The sequence below is a fragment of the Gallinula chloropus genome, assembly GCF_964237585.1.
Source record: "Gallinula chloropus genome assembly, chromosome: 5".
Lineage (NCBI taxonomy): Eukaryota > Metazoa > Chordata > Aves > Gruiformes > Rallidae > Gallinula > Gallinula chloropus.
This window is the reverse complement of record NC_140090.1, coordinates 64,917,658-64,941,198: the sequence shown is the minus strand read 5'-3', so window position 1 is coordinate 64,941,198 and position 23,541 is coordinate 64,917,658. Positions and strand designations below refer to the sequence as shown.

The 23,541-nt window shown below is 38.3% G+C and overlaps 1 protein-coding gene across 2 annotated transcripts in view; it reads right to left on the bottom strand.

The window, feature by feature from the left end:
- IDE (insulin degrading enzyme) overlaps positions 1-23,004 on the bottom strand; it is a 62,648-nt gene extending 39,644 nt beyond the window's left edge. For both annotated transcript variants that reach the window (XM_084264919.1, XM_084264920.1), the window contains exons 1-10: positions 22,899-23,004; positions 12,924-13,108; positions 11,325-11,532; positions 10,673-10,842; positions 5,702-5,824; positions 3,697-3,809; positions 3,171-3,333; positions 2,457-2,549; positions 1,813-1,904; positions 400-480 (exon numbers count right to left, since the gene is read on the bottom strand). In XM_084264919.1, the coding sequence (XP_084121045.1) occupies positions 400-480; positions 1,813-1,904; positions 2,457-2,549; positions 3,171-3,333; positions 3,697-3,809; positions 5,702-5,824; positions 10,673-10,842; positions 11,325-11,532; positions 12,924-13,083 (1,203 nt within the window). In that variant the 5' untranslated portion in view covers positions 13,084-13,108; positions 22,899-23,004. The remainder of the gene's footprint in view (positions 1-399; positions 481-1,812; positions 1,905-2,456; positions 2,550-3,170; positions 3,334-3,696; positions 3,810-5,701; positions 5,825-10,672; positions 10,843-11,324; positions 11,533-12,923; positions 13,109-22,898) is intronic.
- Positions 23,005-23,541: the final 537 nt, after the last annotated feature.

Here is a 23,541-nt window from a genome sequence, read left to right as displayed (position 1 = left end):
CAACTGCAGTATTTCAACATTGTAAACTACACAAGCGTTTAGAAACACTGTTTTATCATAAAACATTATTTCTCTACCATTTCTCTAGAGAACATTTAGCTAATCAGGAATACACAGAATGACACAGTACATGTCTTAAGAAACACTGAAACAGATCAAATTGCAATTCCAGTTACTACAAAATCATTTATACCACGTATATAAGTGTAAAATGGTAAAATGAAGGAAATGGTAAAATGGTAAAATGAAGGAACTTATTGACTGCTAAAACTAAGATCTATGCAGCATGATATTCACTTCCTAAGCTCAAGAAGTGCAGAGGACCTTTGCAAATAACGGTTTTGATTAAGAGTATATTCAAACATACTGGTAGATTATTACTATACTATACGCACTTACATGCAACATTCCTCCAAGCTTTGATGTATAGCCTCGAGGTCGTTCTTTATCTTTAAATCTGAATGCTACAGCATTTAGATCCTAGAAAACAATGTAGGAAGGATTGAAAAGTATATATTAAAGACTATTTTAAGAACAATTATTGGCTACTTAAATTCTTTTTATAATGTAAAAAAAGGAAGCTTTGTTGTATCCATTTCATAGTAGTTAGGTACCAAACACAAAAGTTTTCAACAATATTCAAGTTGTTTATGCTGTCATAGCCACAGAAATAAAACAGATCATTCTTAGAGTACAAAGGCAAGGGTGAACTGAACAGACTACACCAAGGCAATGAAAAGGACAATCCATCCTTCTGTAAAACCATGCAGAATGTCTGGTTAATTCAACAATTCCTCTGAAAATGAAGGTCAAAATATGATTCTTCTCATACTAGTGTGCCATCTCTTCTGACTCAGCTCACAGCTTCAGAAGTGCTGGGACTAATACATGAGAAGCAAGGGAAAGACACAGGGATGAGATGGGAGGATGGAACCACCTCTTCCAAATCCTACATTTTCTTACAATGACAGCCAAACAATTCCAGTAGAACTTTTAGCAGAGGATATAGACTTATTTTACAGGTATACAGTGTCAAAATGCAAGAAACAAAAGGTAACACGTCTGCAGAATTTCTACTCTTAGAGGAGACTCAAAAGTTTTCACCAAATAAAGCTAAGAAGAAATAAGAAATCTTTACCCAAGTATTTGTCGTGAACCAATGTGAGTAAACAAATCATTGTTTTTATTCACAGTCACCAAGAGGTGCAGTGCTACTTAATTCTATCAGGATCCTTTAAATTTCTGATCTGTGCACATAATCACACAGACTTACAAGAAGTATGAAAAGTTCAGCAAAGACCGAAGTGTGCAGCCAAAGTAAAGTATTCCATGAAGTTTTAGTTCTCAAAAAGGTGAGGGAACGAATGGGAGATTGAATGTCCTACTGCCTTTACAATCTCAACTATACAATTCGACACATGAAAGAAAAGGGGGGTAAAATAGCAGCCGTTTCAATTTCCAATTCAATGCCGCCACTCACAGCAAATGCTTCCTTCCCTCTGCCTTCAGTGAAGACTAAGGAACATTATGCAAAATCCTTGCAGACAAGAGTAGGATACTTCTTCCTCTACCTCCCTTACGCCATCATAAAACGTCAACTCACAGCTCTGTAAGAGCATTTCGCATCTACATTAAGACAATATATTCTGAATGTACTTGTCATTTGTGTGATGTTGCAACTTTAAAATTAATAAACTTAATTACCATCCAATTACTAAAGGCTATTTCCACAGCCAAGGAATCTGTTTCTACATGTAACCCAAAAAACTGTAAAAACACAACCACCACATATTTCAATTATAATCACTGTACCTTGCACTCCTGGAAAACCCATTCTTGAGGTCCTTCCGTACGTAGTTTTTGAATATACTGAAACATGTGCAAAATAATATCTTCAACATGCACTGGAAAGAAAAAAATACTTGCTTAACAATGCACTCAGTTCTGCACAAAGAAAAAAATCTGATGACTACAAATATGTAAGGTTTTATTTTTAATTACACCCCAATTCATCAAGATATTTAAGTACATCTGTAATCCCACTGGCAAAGTCAAACATAAATTCACGTCTGAGGAAAACAAGGTAATTGTTTAGGTCCCCAGCTAATTCTAAGAACTGCACTGAACATGTCTTATGTAAAGATATTGGTTTATAAGGTAATTTAACTTAGGTCTGAATAGTATGAATAAGTGGCACACAAAGGTAGTAACAGCTTTTATTTTAAAGAAATTTACTTTCAAATATTTAATGAAATACTTTAATAGGATCTCAAATAAGTTGGTTTCTTATGTTAGATGAAGTGTATTAGCATACGGAGATATCTAAGCACAACAATAACCAGTTAATTAAAATAAATTGGCCTTCAAACTATAAACACAATTAAGGCTTTCTGGATGCAAACACACACCCATCAGATCAGGAATAATATGGAACGCGGACATAATGCTTCACTTACAAAGTCCTTCCTCTGTCAAGTCCACATTAATGATGAAAAACATGAAACCTCTAGCACCTTCCTTCTGTCCTCCAACAAGAGTGTTTACCCATCCTATGAAATAAAAAAGAAAATATATTACATAAACACATCTGTAACAATTTATGCTACTTTTTGTATGTTTTGGCAACCATTTTTTTTTTAGCATTCTGACTAACCTGCATGTTCTCCTCTTCCTTAATGCCAATAGTGATGGTACAAGTTAACCATTGCACAAGTCAGACCTACCTGATTTTGTGCTCAGTGATATGACAAACTTAAGATCATTTCATTACTGGATAATTTATTTCTGTTTAGAACTCAGTAATATAAAGAAAAACAGCAAAAGAGAGTATCTGGAATGCTACAAGAGTGTAAGAGACCTTACAGTAGTCTCAAACTCAATGACAGAACAGAGACAAGATCGTTATGTCAAGGCTCATATAACTCTCTGAGCAATAGTACATAAAGTGGAATGTAAGAAATAATAGCTTCAGCAATCAGAGTGCCTGCTATTTACTTATTTTTGTCCTTTACAGAAACAAAAATAATGCACAAAATAACTTACAAATCAAATTAATCAAACTGCTGGGGGCTTTCAATTTAACAAACAGAGGTCAATTTTAACTGAGACATAATTCAGCTTTAAAAATTTGTATTATTTATTTTCTAATTCTTTACCTTCAAAGGACTTACCTTTGGCTTTAAGCTCTGATAAAAGACTCCCCGGACCTTCATGCCCAATCAGATGACCAAGGTAATGGCCAGGATTTGATTTATAGTACTTCTGAAGGTCTGGTATAGGAAATGTGACATAAAGATTTCTAATGTCCTTAATAGGTACCACTTTGTAAAGTTGCTGAGGAGCAAAATAAACAGAGAGATCCATAAACAAAAGGAAAGTCTCATGATTTCATTCATCTCAGGAGCACATACCATGTTGCTTTCACACATATTTTATTACAAATATATCAATAAAATCTCAGAACTAAAGGTACGTAAAAATCAGGGCAACACTTTAGCCATTCATGATGGAAACAAAAATTAATCATCTTTCAGTTGCTAAAGCTGCAACCAGATGTACAACCTTTACTATACACTATACAAAACTACACTACATGTAGCATGGAAAGGCGAGTGGGAAATTAAGAAAGAAATATGTAATTTAACAGTGACACTGATAACCAAAGTAGTGAATTCCACAATGTTTCTCTATACATACCCGGAGGTGTTGTTCTTGAAAAGGGTGCTCAGGAAACTCTGGTATAGGGACATTTTTATTCTCCACCTCTGAGAATAACTTTACCACTAAGCAAGTTAGCTCATCCAAGGATTCTAGAACAAACATTGCAAAAAACAAGATTATCTGAAGATTATGGCAAATCTGGATTTTGTATGCTCTTTGGGAGACACAGGAATTATACAGAAAAGTAGCTTTAATGGTATGATGATTAACTTCAGAAAGGAATTCTATATTAATATTTAAGTTTTGAACTGTAATATGTTACAGAAGGGAGGGTTCAGCCACAATCAAAATAAATCCTGTAACTGAAAAAAAGTGTTCAAATTTTACTGACAAATTTAAGTTGTAATGAAGAAAAGACACATCAGATATTGAACATATACAAAAAATAAACAAAAATCTTAGGGGAGAGGGGATTACAGCTGCAAATTTTTCTAAGTGAAAGCATCTTCGCCAAAACTTGGATATTTTTCAGCCTCAGCTCAACTGCATTATTTCAAGTACACTGTGAGCCAGGGCCATCTGTCCTCAGTACCCCAAAATTTCGCAAACAATTGTGACCTGTATAAACCCTTGCACTTTTACATCCATTCTAGTTGCAGTCCTTTACTCAAGGACTTTCCAAAAATGAGAGTAAGACCATCTGCAGAAAGAAGAATTTGGTGTTCTGCACTAATTCACCCAAATTGACTTATACTGTTTCTGTTGAAAAAATAGATATCTGCTTAAAGAAATACATTTTAGAGCACTTCTCAAAGTGTGAATAAAATAAGACAGACTCATCCATCACATTCTTTAACACATGCCTTTCAAGTGTAGGTGTTGAAGAAAAAAATGGGCATTTCTTGGATGTCTTTCAGTACAACCTTAATTTCTGAAATATTTCAAAAAGTAGTCACCTTGTCAATCAAGACAATCCCAGTTAGATTTAGAAAGCACAATCTTTTCTGTCCAACATATGCAAGCTCCTACAGTACATCGAGAGAACAGTGCAGGGAAAAACCCCAAGTAAACCAATATGCTTTATATATGTATAATGAAATTGAACAGAATTACATGAAATTTACACAAGACTATTTTTTATCCACTTCAGTAAAAGACACATTCATTTACGCATTACAACTAAAGAGAGGGTGTTCTTTAGGACAGATTTCCAGTTGCCAGGGTGATTCTTACTGAAAAGGTTTCCATTTAGAAGTCTGTATGCTCACTGCTACGCTGTTGTTTTATGATTACTCAGTGGATTTTGCTTTTGATCAGATGAAGAAATTAAATTAATTTCTTTATTTAATTTTAGCAAAGGTTACAATATTCATTACTATTTACTACAGAAATTTCAATCTGATTCCCTCACTGCTTTTTACTTAGATATTTCTTTTACACTACAATGTTTGTGGTGGGAAAATCATATAATTACTCGGCTGCATATAGCTTTGGACATCCACAGAACGGATTAGAGAAATCATTGTGGACTTGCAGTGTGCAACTCAACATGTTTTTACACTATAGACTTTCTAACTCTGTATTTATCAATCAGCAGTGCTGATACATTGATGGCATAGTATTTCAGCCAAAAATTTATGCAATACTGCTAAAAAGGTTTTTCTTCTGCAGTTTGCTTTGCATGGGTGAGGCTCCTCAAAAACAACAACAAATACATAGGAATAATATGGAACTTGTAGATTTTCAAATTTGATGCTAAAATAAATCCCTCAAACAGTGAAATCTGACATTAATATAAATCCTTCAGAGAGCAATTGCATAATTCTCTTGCTTGAACAAGTAACTGATTGAGAAACGGAATGCATCTTTCCAGAGAAAGAAAAGAGAGCTTTGGAGACTTCATTAAATGAAGTTATGTTTATTCAGTCCGTACAAGTTTCACCTTTTTTCTCTTCTGTAGATTTTCAGGCATTTGTATACACCAGTTTCTTCAACTGTAAATACAAGTAAAGTCTTAGCCAACCAACAGACCAAAACTCACCTCTTCCCAAGACACAAATAGCCATTAAATTTGATGAATAGTAAGTAGAATGGAACTTCAATAGCTCTTGTCTTACATCTATTCCTTCTTTGGTTGGTCTAGTTTCCAGAGTGAGTTTGTTCCCTGTAACATTTTTTTTAAAAGTTAACAATATTTGAAAAATATAAACACATCTGCTTTACTCCAGATAAACAGTAATTTTAAAAATAATTACGCATAATATGTAAGCAGCATCAGCTTATCAGAGACAATACATATTTCTACTCCACACATTCCTAAATAATGAAGGATGTGTTAGTCTTCCAAATTAATCTTTTTAATTTGAATAGGTTATTCCAATGCAATGCAAGTAAGATCAGGCTCTAATTCAGAATAAAATGTTTTTTCTTTGGCACATTTGAAGTAGATTTTACTTCCTTATATGTACTCCTGTCATAGGAATCACTGTGAAATTATTTATGGCATTGTGTACCACAAATTATAGCCTAGTATATTAAATGAAAAACATCATTACTACTCAGCTGCTGGTTCACAAACAGCTGAGCTGTTGTTGCAGTAGAGGAACACAACTACAGAGAAAAAAAACTGTAACTCTCTCCAAATAAACCCATATGTAGAAGATATCAAACTTTATTCATTAAGTTATCCTCCTGTTAATTAGCGTGATCTTTTATCTCAACATAAACTTTCAATAATTTACTCTTAAGGACACTTTATAGTCAAAACAGAACTCATGTTTAGTAAAGGTAAGAACTTGAAACAACCAAAAAATCAAAAGTCTACAAAGAATATGTTGGAATTTAATCAACTCCACTTCCCATTACTACAGGGACATGCAGAATCTACAGACCAGAACTGCAAACTAATACTCTGTTAATTCTTAAACCACAACCAGACAAGGCACAGAAGACAGCAAGGGATGAGAAGGAATAGTAAGGCAAGAATACATAGCAGGAAAGTTGACATGGGTGTTTATAGGAAAAACAGCATGAGAGAAAAGATTAGGAAAGCTCTCCTGCTATGCATGTATGCCCAGTGCACAAATCCTACAATCACAGTTACAAGCCCATATCAATCAATGAGGCAAAATTAGCTACATAAATAATATAAATATATTGTCCAGATAATTGGTGATTAGACTCAAGACTAATTACAACTGCAACATTGAAAAAAATCATCATCTAGATCCTGCCTGAAGCAATATATTGCTTTTATGTTCAAAGTTCGCATGTAAGTAAAAGCAAGGATTCTTAATGACACCTAAAAAGGATAATTAGGATATTTCATTTCAAATATTTTGTCTATAATCTTTACCATCTGCAGACAAACGAAACACAGAAGTTTTAGATACCTTACTGTGTTTATTCCCACACAATCAATACACAAAACAAAGCTACAGCTTTAGCTCAGTAACTGTGCTGTTACAGTACTAGAGCACATAAAGAGGCATCAGAAGACAACTCATAGATGTAGGAAAACAAACACTAGACAGTGCTAAAGTGCCTGGAAAGGTACCCAACAGTGTTGAGGGTACTGATGGAAAAGAACTACCATCACAGGCATTAATTTAGGCTGAAGGGTATCTGGGGACAAAAATGCACATCCTAACAAGAAAACTGGAAAATTAAGATGCATTTTTTTTCTCTATGGACCAGAAGTAATAGAAGGTTTGATGCTAAAACAGGCCGCACAGCATTGAGGGTTGATCTGAAGAATGAAATGCAGTCCTTCTCATGTTCTGCTAGACTAATACCATCTCAGCTGCTCAAAAGGAAACAATAAAAAGGATGCCAACTACAATTGTCATGAAAACTGTAACACAGTTTTCATCTCTGTGGCTAAAGCTGGGCTTTAGTTCTGCAGTGTCAGATCCTCAGGAAGCCTATGTGCTCTGATTTTGAGGCGAATCTAGGAGGTGAGTATGACTACTGTTATGGAATTTGAGCACATTTCAGGTATTCTCCCCATGAAAACATTGCACTTGTGTCAGCTACGACCTGTTGAATTGTAGAAAAGTATTTCTGCAACTTCCACTTACGTTTTCTGAGTACTACATAAAAATTAAATAACCTCATCAGTAGCAGAGGTTACAAAATGTACTGCCTAACAATATGTAGTTTTCCAGACTTTAGTTTACCTGTTGGAGAATGCAATTATAGCTTTCTTTTCAGACAGCCTATTTTTATTGGTGAACTAAGCAATACAAGCTCTTGAAGCTGCTGCCTACCAGCCCCTCAACTACTGCCCTCCATCAACAGGTGCAAAAATATTATTCTCTCCCAAGACAGAAGAAGAAACCAGTCCTTAAAGCCCATTACCTGCCCTCCCATCATCCTACTGTACCCACTATTTCCATTAACTATTCACCCATTAAACTGAACCAGACACAAAACACATAAATGCTCAGTGCAGTGCATGAATTAACAGCCCTGCTATTTTAATAGTTTAAAAAATAAATTCACGTAGAAAATAAATTGTGTAAGAAAAAAAAAAAAGAGAACACAAACTCCTGCCAAAGCATCTCATATCTGTGGTTTTGACCATGTCTATGGTATCTTATTTCAATGCTTTTTAACTTGAGGTTTGGAGGTGTTTATTTTAAATCATTACTAAGCATTCTATGGATAATTAAACCTGAAACAAACTAGACCTGTAAGACTGGGATTTGCTTAAGACCATTCTATCTATTCATCTACTACTGTTGTGGTTTATGGTTAAGATTTTGGTTTTATAGTCTTATTCAGTAATTTTCACAGTATTTTATTGATCTTTCTGATTCAACCTAGTCACTATCAACTAGTCCTTATGTAATACTAGTTAGCAAAAAGAGCACGTGGCTAACAACAATTTAAACACAGTTCATTTACTTTGTTGTTATGCACAAAGCCTTAGCTGTACCAAACTATGACAAATCCAGTAACTAGAAAATGGCATTCACTGCAGTAATTATCAGAATCCTAAAGGATGTTTCTTTACTGTCCTGCAAGTCTTGGATCAATCTGGTTTTTGTCTAGCTCTGTTTGGTCTACGATATGGAAAATGTGATAAGGACTGTCCTGGTTTTGGCTGGGATAGAGTTAATTTTCTTCCTAGTAGCTGATATAGTGCTGTGTTTTGGATTTACTATGAAAATAAGGTTGTTAACACACTAATGTTTCGATTGTTGCTAAATGTTTTAGTTGTTGCTAAGCAATGTTTACAGTAAGTCAAGGACTTTTCAGTTTCCTAGGCCTTGCCGGTGAGGAGGCATTAGCCTTCCACAGAAGGTACACACAAGAAGCTGGGAGTGGATGCAGCCCAGACAACTAACTCAAAGTGGCCAAAGAGGTATGCATTATATATATGGCTTGGGAACTAGCTGAGCACTGATCAGTGGCTGGTAAGCAACTGTGCTGTGCATCACCTGTTTTGTATATTCTTCCACAGAATCACAAGGTTGGAAGAGACCTTTTAAGATCATCAAGTCCAACCATTCCTGTCCTATGCTAAACCATATCCCTAAGTACCTCATCTACCCTTTCTTTAAACACATACAGGGAAGGTGACTCAATCACTTCCCTGGGCAGCCTGTTCCAGGCCCCGACAACTCTTTCAGTAAAATGTTTTTTCCTAACATCTAATCTGAATCTGCCCTGGTGCAGCTTTGTGCCATTTCCCCTTGTCCTATCTCCTGTCATCTGGCTGAAGAGACCATCACCCACCTCTCTACAACCTCCTTTCAGGTAGTTGTAGGTGATAAGGTCTCCCCTCAGCCTCCTCTTCTCCAGACAAAACATCCCCAGCTCCCTCAGCTGCTCCTCATATAATTTTCCCTCCAGCCCCTTCACCAGCCTGGTTGCCCTTCTCTGGACTTGGCTCAAGGACCTCAATGTCCTTCTTACGGTGAGGATCCCAGAACTGCACACAGTACTCAAGGTGTGGCCTCACCAGTGCCCAGTACAGTGGCACAATCACCTCCCTAGATCTACTGGCCACACTGTTTTTGATACAAGCCAGGATGCCACTGGCTTTCCTGGCTGCCTGGGCACACTGCTGGCTCTCATTCAGCCTGCAGTCAATCAACACTCCCAGATCCTTCTCTTCCTGACAGCTCTCCAGCCAACCTCCCCCAAGTCTGTAGTGTTGCATGTGGTTGTTATGTCCCATGTGCAGCACTCTACACTTGGCCTTGTTAAACTTCAGCCCATTGGTCTCAGCCCATTGGTCCAGTCTGTTCAGGTCCCTCTGAAGAGCCTCCCTACCCTCAGGCAGATCAACACTTCCTCCCAGCTTAGTGTCATCTGCAAACTTACTGAGGGAGCATTCAATCCCTTCATCGAGGTCATTGATAAAGATGTTGAACAAAACTGGACCCAGGACTGAGCCCTGGGGGACGCCACTCGTGACCGGCCTCCAGCTGGATTTGGTTCCATTCACCACCACCCTTTGGGCCCGTCCATCCAGCCAGTTTTTAACCCAGCTGAGGGTCCACCTGTCAAGGCCAGTGGCAGCCAGTTTCTCAGTCAGAATGCTGTGAGAAACCGTGTCAAAAACTTTACTGAAGTCCAGGTAGACCACATCCACAGTCTTCTCCTCATCCATTAAGCAGGTCACCTTGTCACAGAATGCGATCATCATCATCATCACCTTCCTTTTATGTCTTATTAAACTGTTTTTCTCCTTTTTTTTAATTGTCTCCCTCATCCCACTTGGGGGAGTAAGCAAACAGCTGTGTGGTTGTTTCAGCTGCCTGCTGGGTTAAATCATGACAAGTACCACAAACAACATGGAGGGAAAGGGAAAGGGAAAGGGAAAGGGAAAGGGAAAGGGAAAGGGAAAGGGAAAGGGAAAGGGAAAGGGAAAGGGAAAGGGAAAGGGAAAGGGAAAGGGAAAGGGAAAGGGAAAGGGAAAGGGAAAGGTAAATTGTTGCCTTTATAATTATTACATTAACAATAATACTAAGTATGTTACTCAGGGTGTATTCTGACGAACCTGTTCCAAATTTACTGAAGGGATGATGGGGGTTTCCAGTAGCTTTCTCCAGTTGAAACAGCCTCCAGGCATCATTCATCAGATTCTTCTCATGCTCAGAATCAACAGCATTCACTTCCCTGTCTTTGCAACTTTCATCAAACAAAGGGCACAGGAAAAACTGGGCAAATCTAAACAGAAAAAACTTAATTGAAGTCAAAAGCCTCATACATTTGGTACCTCCAGAAAACAGCTGAATATATTACTGGTTTGATTCAGAACTTTTAAAGTCTTGTAACAGTTTTGACACTGATTCACTATATTTCTCAATTTCTTTATCTATACATGCAGGCAACAACATATCACAAAAGTACTAAAAAGATCAAAAACCTTGCATCATATACTGAAAATATATACCCTTCTGAAGCTTGGCTGCAGGAGGTTCTTAATCTCGCAAATCAGTTTTGTCAGACATCCAGGGAAAATCCAAAGGGAAAATCCACTCTTCACCTCACTGACCACACCTTTTTATTTCTATCCCCTCCCACACTCTTCTCACAGGACAGATATTTCAGTGAGTTCCTTTTACTAAAGGCATGCTAATATATCTCTAGACATCATGCTTCTTTTGCTATCAATGAAATACAATGAAATGACGAAAAAAGGTGTTTACCTGTCCAGTGCACCTTCTAAATGTTCATGTGACACATCAAAGTAATAGTTGGTATGTTCCCCACTTGTGAAAGCATTTGAGCTCCCAGCATGCTCACTAAGAAATTGGCTATACTCATTCTCTTTTGGATATTTCTTGGTTCCCAGGAACAGCATATGCTCACAAAAATGACTAAGTCCAGCAATGTTGGGGGGATCCGACAAGGATCCTGCAGGAAGAAAAATTTCATGTAAGCACTCAGAAAAATTAATACTAAAACATAAAGTCTTTTGAAGTGCTTTATACTACAGTATGTGCCTCAGGCAATTCTATGTAAGCAGACACTTGCCTAGCTAGAGTCAACTAAATTAAACTTTTAAAAAAAATAGTATAAGTAACTGAACCAACTAGTCTCTCAAAATTGCCTCTCCAGATCAGACTACATTGCCTTATAGAGGCAATTTTTCAATTGAAGTCCATGACTCATGATCTGTAGAGACCTGGCAGATCACAATGTTCTGACTTCTATACCTTAACTTTAATAACTGCACTGTGTCAGAAGGTGGCAATTGCCAACCACAATTAAGGAGGTATTTATCCTGCGGTTTATAGGACAAATGATAACCTGTAATTGTCTGAACACAAGCAGCTACTGATGACCAGCTAGTAGGTGTGAAAGCAGCCAGATTAAAAGGCAATCATGACGCACAAGAATGGAAGCCAGAAATGTGGAAGTGTGAGTCTGGCAGCCCTGTTTTGGAGTGTGCAACCATGTGCAATGGGAGAGATAAAGGCAACTCCTCCAGTACATGTGCAGGAACCCAATGCTGCAGTTGCCTATTACTGTCATAGTACCTAATAAAACTGCATTTGGGATCCTCTGAACTAGGTAATGATTTGTGACAGCCATGTGCATAATAAAAAGGCCAGAATTTTTCAAAGTTACTCTACTACTTTCATCCTAACAACAACAGCAGCAAGAGCTCCCAACTGCAAACATGGAGGAAGGATGCATAGGTAATGTGTTTGTGAACTGAAGGCTCAAAAAGCCAGAATCCATTTAATTGAATCAGCATCACTCTTTAAAAGCAACTGAGAAACTACACAAGCTTGAGAAAGACCTCAGAACAGGTTTCCATTATTCCAAAGACTCAAAGCAACTGCCTTCCCCTTCTATTTCGAGTATTTGTTTGCACACTTAAGCATCACTGGAGTTAGGGAGTGCCTCTCTAACTCCTCCAGCACTACGACATTTTCTCACCTCTACACATCAACAACCTAACATAGGAAAAAAAAAAAAAAAAAAAAGTCTGACATGACAGATGGAGCAGTCTTAAATAATTGCAGTCATACCCACCCCTTTTCTGCTTACAAAAGACCTTTCATAACACAAAACTTAATGGTTATGTCTTTCTACTGACTAAGCTATACTTGAGTAAACACAGAATAAGAGAATTTAATTAGCTCTAATAATTTTCAAAGATTTAAACAAACTCTAAATTACAATAAAATATAAGGTTGCCAAACGGACACCACTCCTCTCAGTTTATTTGCAATTAAGATAATAAAACTTAGAGCACTTTGATTAATGACATAATGAACACAACATGCGATAAATACCTATGTGTACATCAAGTGCTGCTGAAGACTTATCTGTGGTGGGGTCACTAATGAGAAGAGCTTTAATTCCATTTGCCAATTCCAGTCCACGATATTCTCGTTTATCCTCAGGTGATTTGATAATTTCATTTGTTATTCTCTTGATAGCTGGATTATTCATTTTGTTGTTTGTCTCTCTCTGAAACCTTAAAAAAACAAGAAATTTCACTATTTTTACTTAAGCCCTGATAATATTTTAATATCATGTTACACAATACTGAGCGATACTGGCAGGAAGAAATTTAGTTCTGTGCAAGACTCAGTACTGGCCCAAAAGCATCGTTCAGATCCTGAAAGATATTGCTGTTAATACCACAAACACCCACATACTAAAAATACAGCCCAAAACCAAACCTGAAGACCAAGCCACATGATAAAATTGTAGATGCACCATTGAATGTTTCAAGTTTCATAATAACAGTAATGTAAAAAATAACTTAGTAAAGAAAGATCATCCCCTTATTGAATTAGGATAAAAATGAAATGAAGCATACATTGCTCTCTCCAATACACTTTCAGGCTTTGGGAAAATATTTCATGTGTCTGAATTAGTGGTTATATTGTGAAAGTTGTAACTTTGCAATTGTGAGATAAACAAAATTTTATTAATAAACCACTCTATTTGTACACTCAAGCAAGAAAGGGTGACATTTACAACAGGGCCATAAAAATATAAACACACTACAGAACTGCCATGATAAACAGGAACAGAGGGTCTCACATGTTTAAACTTCTACTATTAGTTTACCAGACATGCTAAAAGACATGCTGCTTCAATGGCAGTTTTGAAATGATAATAAGCACGATTCTGAAATTAGAGACTCTCGTTACTCTGTTTTTTTAAATGCCAAGTGAAAAGGTGAGGCATTCAGAATTGGGTATATGGGGAAGCACCTGGCTGCATGTTAATAACAAAACAAACAAACAAAGGAACACATACACAAAAAAATCCAAAGAAGCAACACACAAAAAGAGCAGCAAACCCCAAAATCAGGAAATCAGAGAGCTATGCTTTGAGCTAATCATGCGGTGTATTCCTGTATGAAACAGCCACTGAATTCTAACCTGGTTCTACAGAAAGGGGTTTAGAAGAGGGCCTGTTCATATAAATACAGAATACCAAATTCAACCTCTTCTCTGTGGTGAAATGCTGCTTGCCATCTTGCCAAGTAACAGACTACATGAGCTTCATTAGTCATATTTCACTTACAAAGAAACCCAGTTCTGAGTCTAACTCCCCACCACATCATATACATAGAGGCATGAGAAACTTTGTATCGTTCTGTCAGTTTCATATAGATAAGAGGAGTTTCACAGTATTTACTTTTCCATTTTCAAGTTGTACAGCTCAAGGAACTTTCATCAAAGTTTAAGACTACAGACAAGCATTAAGATCATATACAACATGGAAAATGAAGACTGCACAGTAATCAATATACTTGATGTTTTACGTCTTCAGCCATGACATTTTAACAAACTCTAGCTAGCAAATTGACTGCATACTCCACATTACCTGATACACAACAAACATCTTGAGAAAAGAAAACCTAATTACATATTTTATTTAAAGTTTAAAATTAAAAATTAAAAAAGCAAGTCAGCTAATAAAACCTCCTTCCTAAAATGCTGTGTAATTCTCAAAACAGGAGCCAGTTCTGCAAGCTACTGTCCCCCTGGATTATCCCCTTCCCGTTTCTTCATGTCATTCTGTGATTCTATGGGACAACAGCAAGAGTCAACTTGAAGTCAGCAAATAGACAGTCACGTGTTACAATGAGGCTGATCAAAAGCTCATTATTAAGAGCATTTTAAGGACAGGAAGTTTATGAACATTTCTATCAGAATCAGTGAAAAAAAGTGTTTCACGAACAGAAAGTTAAGATTTTACCTGTAGCAGAGCAAAACTGTATGTAAGACTGGACTTATGCTTGAGGAAGGACATACATATGCAAACTGAAGACATCGTAAAAAAAGCAGTGAAGTTTTAGATCTTTCAATAATTTAGAAAAAGTAAAACTATTATATTGGAACTTTTAAATAGAGTTATAATATGCCATTATATGAAAGAAAGCATAATTACAAATTAGAATTATAATCCAAAGAAAAAACAGAAGTACCAATGAATAACCAAAATCTGAGTGTCTCTAAGCAAAAGCCATAAACAACATGAAGTAACTTTTTAAAATGTGTGGCTCAATGCATTTTATAAGGAAATACTTCCACCATTAAAACATGGTTCTTACACTATGAATTACTTTATAAAAAATGCAGTCAAACTTAATCATTAAACAGTAACTGAAATGGTGAATTTATATTTCAATGTCTACACTCCCATTTAAATCTGTCACCTGCCAGTTTAACCCTGCGCTCAGGCTAATTCTGCATAGAATAGCCCTGGGCTTCCTTCCTCTGAAAAAATGCAGATGCCATTGAAAGCAAAGATTACTCCAAGTAAGGCAACATCTTAAGTTTCGCTGCATCAACAACACTCATATAACCCATATTTATGATTTCAAAATGCCTCCTTGTTCAAAGTTCAGAGTCCTAAGTAGAAATACTTTACTAAAGATACCGTGTAAAATTTATTAAGGGAGCACAGATAGTACTTTTCATAGATGAAAAACAGTTAACTAAATTGTTCGTAACTTTACTTCAATTCTATTGGATTGACAAATATAAGTATGTGGGAGAACAAGGAGGCCTCTAAATGCCCTGATTTTACCTCTCCTAAGAAACACCTATCACTTGCTTTTCAGCTAAAATATTCAATTTCATTAAGATACCAGCTGCTTATCATAAGATGCTTATATACTATAAACTTCTTGTGGTTTTTTTGTTATACAATTTCCTTGTCATCTGATATCTCCTTGTTATTTCTACACCACATCATTAAGTCACAGAACTACTGTTTCTTCACATGACTCATCTTTCCAATGCAATTCATCAAATTTTGCAGCTTCTGTGAAATCTTACAAGATTTCAATTGATGTCTTGTGAAGCTGTCCACCTCCACTTCATTTTTTCCATCATTCCCTACTTACCTATGAGGTCTCCTTCACAGGCAACCTTAAACTTTGTAGTCAAATTTCAGTACAGGAAAAACCTACAATTCTCAAAAGATCGAAATGCGTAATTAAGCCTTCAAACCAAAGACTTAAACTTGTATCTCTATCTTCATTACTATTTCAATGGGCACTATGAACACAACATTTTCTTCAACTTCAAATGGGTTTGCATGATTAACCCAAAATTATTTCCTTGCAAACTAGAGGACTCATAAAAGCAAGAGCAGATCAACTATGCAATACTCCTGGAAGGCACTGCCTCAAAACAAAATCAATACCTTCCTGCTTCAGTACTGTTCCTCGTGGTGCTAAGTTACAACACAGTAACTAGAGAAGAAAAATTCACTAAAGATCTGTAAGTCACAACATTAAACATCCCCTCATGACTGCTTCTCTGTGCAACTTTTCAAGTTCTCCAAGTGTAATTGCTTTATGACACCATGTTCCATTCTTTCACACAAAAATCCTAAAACACTACAAACCACTTTCTGACAAAAGGACTGCTTTTGATCATAGAGGGAAAAAATACTGGAAATAGGAAGAATTCTCTATTTCTTGTACTTTTTTTGAGAAATAGCTTAACTGCTAAAGCTGTGCTCAGACGCTGTCCTGAAGCACATGTGCTACCATCTATTTGTTATGCTGTCATTATAGTAAGTGTTGAATGCCAGCGGTCAGTAGCAAAAAAATCCATCCACAAACTAGATTCTATGTTTACTGCAGAATCAATACCCTAAAAAAAAGTCATTACAAGAAATACTGTAATACTACTTCCATAAAATGGAAGCAACAGAGGAAGATCCAAAAGAGCAAAGGCAGTATGAACAATGACAAAGCATTACTGTGACACTGGAAATTCTTCCACTGCATCAAAAGGTACCACTGGCAAGATGACAGAGTTAGAACAACAATGAGAAAAGAATGAGGATGTTTGAACTGAGAGCAGTGCCCCCACTGAATGACTAGGAAATACTAAACATTCTTCTTCCTTGTAAGAATTACTTCACCTGGACAAGAAAAGTATCAGTTAAAAGAGATACTGAATTTTAAATGATAGCACATTTAAGTAAAATTATATCCTACTCTTTGAGGCCCCTTTTTCCAGGCAGGCAGTCCCCTGGAACCAGCACAGCTCTCTGGGGATGCCAGGTTCCACCTGCAAACACAGCATTACAGAGTGGATTTAAGCGATACATGATTCTGCCTATTTTAATCTTTCAAAGTTATTTTAGTAAACTTACTTTAATTAAAAATTAACCAGTGTAGTCAAATCTAAGTTTAATGTTTGAACAATTAAAGGACCATATTTGAAAAGCAATTAACAGAAAGTCCTGAGGGTTGCTTCAATGCAATAATGTAACTAGCTAATAAAAATGACCCCCAAAGCACAAATTCCAAACTGATTTTCAAGATTTTTTTTTTTTCTGGCAATGACAGGCTGCACATACTTAAGTCAAATGCTGCTACATAGGTCTCTGCCAGATTAAGGGCTATAAACACTAACCAGCTTGAAATAACCAGACGAATGGCAACAAACAGTTCCCAGCTCATCAGATTTTGATGCCTCCTTTCATTTTACATCAGTGGCCTTAAAATTTTGGGTTTACTTGAAACCTTTATGCAACTGAATTCAAATTATTTCTATGGACACATCTGTTTGTGCTGCAACATAATTAAAGATTACACTTGTCTACACTAGCATCTGAATTGCTCCTTCTTTTCAACTCACATACTTGTTATGTTATGCTGACTGAAATAAAATAGTTGTTCAAGTTCAATGTCTCTGAAACTATGTAATGAAGAAAACAACAATGTTCAATCTCACATTTTGCACCTGTTGCAAGTTCTGTATTTTATCTATATCCATTTCTGTTTAGTTCGTTGGGGTTTGGCTTGTTTGGGTTTTTATTAGTCCAAACTTAATTGCCTACCAGAGTGAAGTGAAACCTTTGCTGAGCCAGAACCTCTCCCTGCTCTGTCCTGTACAGGAGCTAGCACTGGTAACATTTTCTTTGTATAATTTACTAATCCACCTTGTTTTACAGTTCTTAGTAACCCATATGAAGATTTCTTCAGCTATCAATGCCTGGAGTCAGCAAGAAGCCTGATGCTGCAAAACTACCAGGCAGCTTTTCCCACCTCTGTTACAGGGATGACAGCATGGAATTGAGGACTCTGTAAGAGCTCATGAACTTCTTCACTTGCAAGATTGTGGTTTTGCAGCAATAAAATAATTCTCCATTCTTCCACAGGTCTCCACTTCTCTGTCTCTTGCACGTACCTCTACTCTAATCAAGACAGCAGTAGAATTCTATGACATTGTGACATCCTTGTATATGTAACAGTGACACTACCAGCAAGTCAACCAACAATCTACCTCTTCCCTTAACTCCTCAATTCACTTATAATTTAAAATTATTCTTCAGACTAAACAATAGGCAATACAGCCTTTTGTTCTAAAATCAGACAAATGCTTTTACTAAGTTCTGTAATTTAAAGAATGGTGCAGAGAAAGAGTAATCTAAAAAAAAATCCAAACCCCAAATTAAATCAGCTCAGGTGACCATTCCCATAAAGGATACTTCAGGAGACTATCCCTAAGTCTTTCAGGTTACAGGTTCATCATCAATGCACCTAGCAATTCGTCTTTTACGCATTTAGAGATAAAAACAGTTCACATTATTCAACATCCATAAAGCATCAATCTTCTGTGAATTTTCTTGTCATGAAGAACACATAAGATTCCAACACATTCCTGATGCTGATCTAAATAAATCTGATTGCATACACAGGCAGACAGAGTGCATAAGTAGATAAACTGCACAATATGTTAGCACGTTTTATCGCTTTTAAACTCATCAGGAATTCAACGTATTACTTCAGACACAAAAGCTCCAACTACAAAGACCCACAATGATTTAATCAGTCCTACCAAGTTATTAGGAACAACTAATGATGCCAAACCAGGGAAGTTTGAAGATTATGAATATTTATAAGGTTTTGATAAGCAGTTCATTTTGAAGACATTCTGAAGTCTCACTACAATTAAAGTATTTTCAGGACCTCGGTCCATAGTTTTCTGCCAAGTTTATAACTGACTCACAAAATTCCCTCCTAATGAAGGCAGCCAGGGCAGGCACCTGCCTTGCTCTCATTTCCAGAAGATCACAGCAGTAAAACATGGTCTGCCACAGGTTTCACTGCCAACATGACAGTAGAAACATTGGTGTGGTACAGGAATTACCAGTAGCATTAATGAGACAATACCACATGTGAGTTTGGCAAAAACAAGGGCCCAGATAGCTTCACATGTAAGATCAGGCCCTTGCTAAATAACTGGCCTGAGTAGTGAAATAATGTATATTTTCAACAGTCCCATGTTTGGTGTCAAACAGGATGGGATATGCAATAAAGACACCATAAGGCTAATTTACTGCCCTAAAACCTATTATTTAACTTGTCCATTCCAGAGTTTCCAAAACACTGGGTAAAAAAGTCAAACAAAAAGGCAGGATTTTATGCAAACTGACTTCAGACATAGCAACAAAGGAAAACAAGTTTTTAAAAATTTCTAAAGCACTTCAGCTAGCTTTTCCTATTCCTTCAAAAATTGCCCTAAACCAACTTTTATCCAGGTTCACCAGAGACAGGAAACAATTGAAATTAATCCCTCCATAGCACTCTTTGCTTTGTTATGAGGTTGCTGAATATTCTAAAACTGCTTTTGAAAAAATTGGTTCTTTTTTAAATTTAAGTAAAATTACACGGTTTTCATCTTTACATGACAGGATGATATAGGATCTGAGAACAATTTCACAAATTTGGCATAGCATTTTGGCTTGCATCATTATTCTCATCAATCTCAAATTGTGTGCTTAAGAACAAGACTGATAAGACTAGTTTCTGTGTTACACTTTCAAGCAGCTGGTCATGTATTTTACTCATTTCCTTCAAAAATGTACTCATTAATTCAATTAATTGCTTTATGTATTGAAGACATGCAAAGCAGTAGTTCTCGTTCTCTCTTCTTCCCTCCCTGAGATTTTTCCTCCACCACCCTACCTACAGCTGCTGGGCTTGGTACACTACCACAGTGCCGCACTTCCTTTGTTGCAGTGGTGTCTAGCACATGGCCTTGCACATGCTAGGGAAGACTAAACTGGATGCTACAGGAGAGACCTCTGAGCTTTATTCTAACTGTATTTTGATGTGTATTCCATACATTTTATCTGCATGTAGCACATCAGATTGGCCGAGACTCTTTGTAAAGCCAACTCACTTAACACTTTATGCTACCATCTGTCTCCTACCCTCAAAAAGAAGAACTTGTGAGGTCTGAATTAAAAAACAAGATAAAACTAAAACTTAGTTATACTGCATAACAACCAGAAATACATAGAAAGATCAGAGAACTGGCAAGAAAAAACTGATCTAGCAACAAAAACAGAAAGAACTTTAGGATTCTGAATCATGAAAAGTACTGTAACCCCACATTACAAGCTTATCTAACACAATAGCTTTGACAGCAGACCTATAACAAGAAGCAGTTTATAAGAGTGAGTTGCGTGTTTCAACAAAGGAAATCCTGGCTGTTTACCTATTCTGTGTTTCAGTTTTTACTATTTTGGACAATTCCATTCTAGTTCTACTGTTAATGCCATAAGTAAACTCTCTACAGCATTTGTTTCTAGTTCAATTGTTCACATAAGCTATAGTTCTGACGCATTCTAAAAACAAGTTGCAGAAGGTCAGATCTAAATAGAGAGCTACAGTCGAGCAACTTCTTAACAAGCTCCATCAAAAATCGCCTTATTACATATATACAGTGCTACCTCATAAGCATATTTTGTCAACTTACAGACCTAAAAGCTGAGAACATAAAGATGCTCACTGATAGACGATGCATACCCAAATACAAAACTGTAGGTACCAAATGGATTAAATCAACTCCTCTACAGTCATTTTTAATTAGAAAATTTATTTCTAACATACTAAAATATTAATGCATCACAATCACAATGAAAGCAGTTAATACAACATATCAAAAGTATCAACCCAACATGTGATTTCTCAAATGATCTGACAGTATTTTTAGCAAATGACTTCTACAGTAACCTGCAATGACCCCTAGCTACAAGGCTAACACCTTCCAGTTCAGTGAAACACCGGAGAGAATGAATTTTTTGTCCCTTCCCTCTTTCCTGATGCAAACCTAACAGGGCAAGGAACTACTTTTGTATTCGTGAACAAATTAAGTCATATCCTTGACACTTTGATTAAGCCACTGCCCTACAAGTGACTGAAGACATAAATAAGAAAGGGAGCAAAAAGAGACCATGCCAGCATGCAAATATGAACTGTTCTAGGGACTTTGCAACAAGAACAGATAATTTCAAGGCTGTACATGATATGAAAAGGAGATAAGAAGTTCTGAGAAATTATCTTGCTACTAGACATTAAAATTATGTGAGAATAAAAAATAAAAAGGTGAAAATATTAACAAAATTCAGAAAGAGAAACTGAGAACATGCAACTGAAGAAGAGATTCTTCATTTTTACATGTTCACCATCTTAAAAAAAATCACAACGTGAAAGCACTAAAGTGCTTTGGTTTTATTATTATTTATGTAAATTCTAATTCAAAATTAAACAGATTATTAAATCATGATTGTAGGCAGTATGAAAACACAACAGGCCTATTCACATACATAAAGTTAAATCCAAATACTGCATCCACTGGCATGCTTACAGAAGAGTAATCTAGTAGTAGAAAGTACAGTCTCAGAAAAGTGCTGGCTCCAAATATACATTGTGGATTACCTTTACAATACTGAAGTGTACATAGGAATTATGAACAGTAACAGTGCATCCGAGTTTTGAGACATGAGCATTGACAGCATGAGTCATCATAACTCACTTTTTTTCTGAAAGGTGCTACTTTTGACATCTCTTACTTTTGCACTGTTAAATACTTGTTTTGCTATTAAGCTATCAGATACAACATTAAAGAAAGATTGAAAACCATTTAGCCTCTTTCCCCCACCCAGCTCCCTTCCTGGGCCAAGTTTGCCTGTTGTTACGCAGTTCTGATTTGGCCCGAACATGAGCCATGCCTTCAGCTCACTCTTCTCCCTCCATCAAGGTTACTTACTGTCTCCTCCACTGCAGCTGGTAACACACACACACACACAATTCCAGTACTAGACAGATCGTTGCTCCCATCAACTTTGTGTAACTCTGTAGCAGTTTCTTTTAAAATATCCTACACAATTTTTTTAAACTATTTATGGCTTAGAAAGTCATAACAAGTTAAGCAACATGAAAATTACAAGGGGTTTTGGGGGTTGGGTTTTTTTTTTTCAGGCGGGGGAACGGGGCGGGGGGGGGGTGTCAAACAACAAAGGAAGCCCTCAGGGCAACTAAAGCCAGCCATAGCAGTACAGCTGATGACCAAGCCTGCTTAGTCAACACAGGTGCAGCTGTAGACACAGGGACATGCCAGCCCCGCCGCACACCGAGCTCTCCTGTACCTGAGGCGGCAGGCAGGACAGGACGCAGGCCTCCCCGGCACACACGGGCCCGTCACCTTCAGTTCCCCCACCACTTCCCCCAGAGGGCCTAGCCGCCAGCCCCGCGTTTCCGCGGCCGCGGCCCGAGCTCCCCTGGGTCGCCACAGCCCCGGCGCACTCGGGGCAGGGCTGCCAGTCCTCTGCCCGCACAAGGTGCCCCCGCCCCGGCCGCGCCACCACCTCTTATACAAACAGCGGGGGACAAGAGCGGATCTCCGATCTCACTGCCCGTCCGACGGCGCCGGGACCCGGGGGCCCGCCCCAGCCCACCCGCCCCGGCCTCCACCATACACAGACCGTACCCGAGAAAGCTGCACCGCCGGCACTGAAGTAAAGACCGGGAGGCCGAGGCGGCCCAGGGGCGCGCTAAGCCCAGCAAAGCCCGCCTCAGCACAGGAAGCAGCCGCTGCCGCATATCCCGGCCCCACCGCCAGCTCCCGGCCTCGCCCCGCCACTGCCGCCAGCCCGGCTCGGATCGGCTCCGCTCGCCTTAGCATACGCCGCTCATCGGCGCCACGGCAAGCGGCGGCGCCATCTTCTCCGCCCGCCTCCCCTCGCCGCCTGGCCAATCCCTCCCCGGCGCCCTCGGGGTCCCGTCCGCCCTCCTCGCCCGGCGGGGCTGCCGCCACCGCGCCGGGCCTAGCAGGGCCCGTACCTGGGGGTGCGAGAGACCGCCTCTGCTGCCGGGAGGGCCGGAGCTGTGGCTGGGGAGGGGGCAGGGGGCCTCTGGGAGGAGGCGGAGGCGGAGGGTGGCTGGGCGGGGAGCCGGGGCGACACTCGCCGGGGGAGGGGGGGGCGCCGCGGAGGCGCGCCCGGCGGAGGCAGACGGGGCCGCGTCGATAAAGGTAGCGGGGCGGCCGTGGGGCTGGTTTGCGCCCGTGAAGGGACCGTATTGCGGCCCCGCGCCGAGGGAGCCGCCGCTTCCTGGTAGCCGAGCTCCACGTC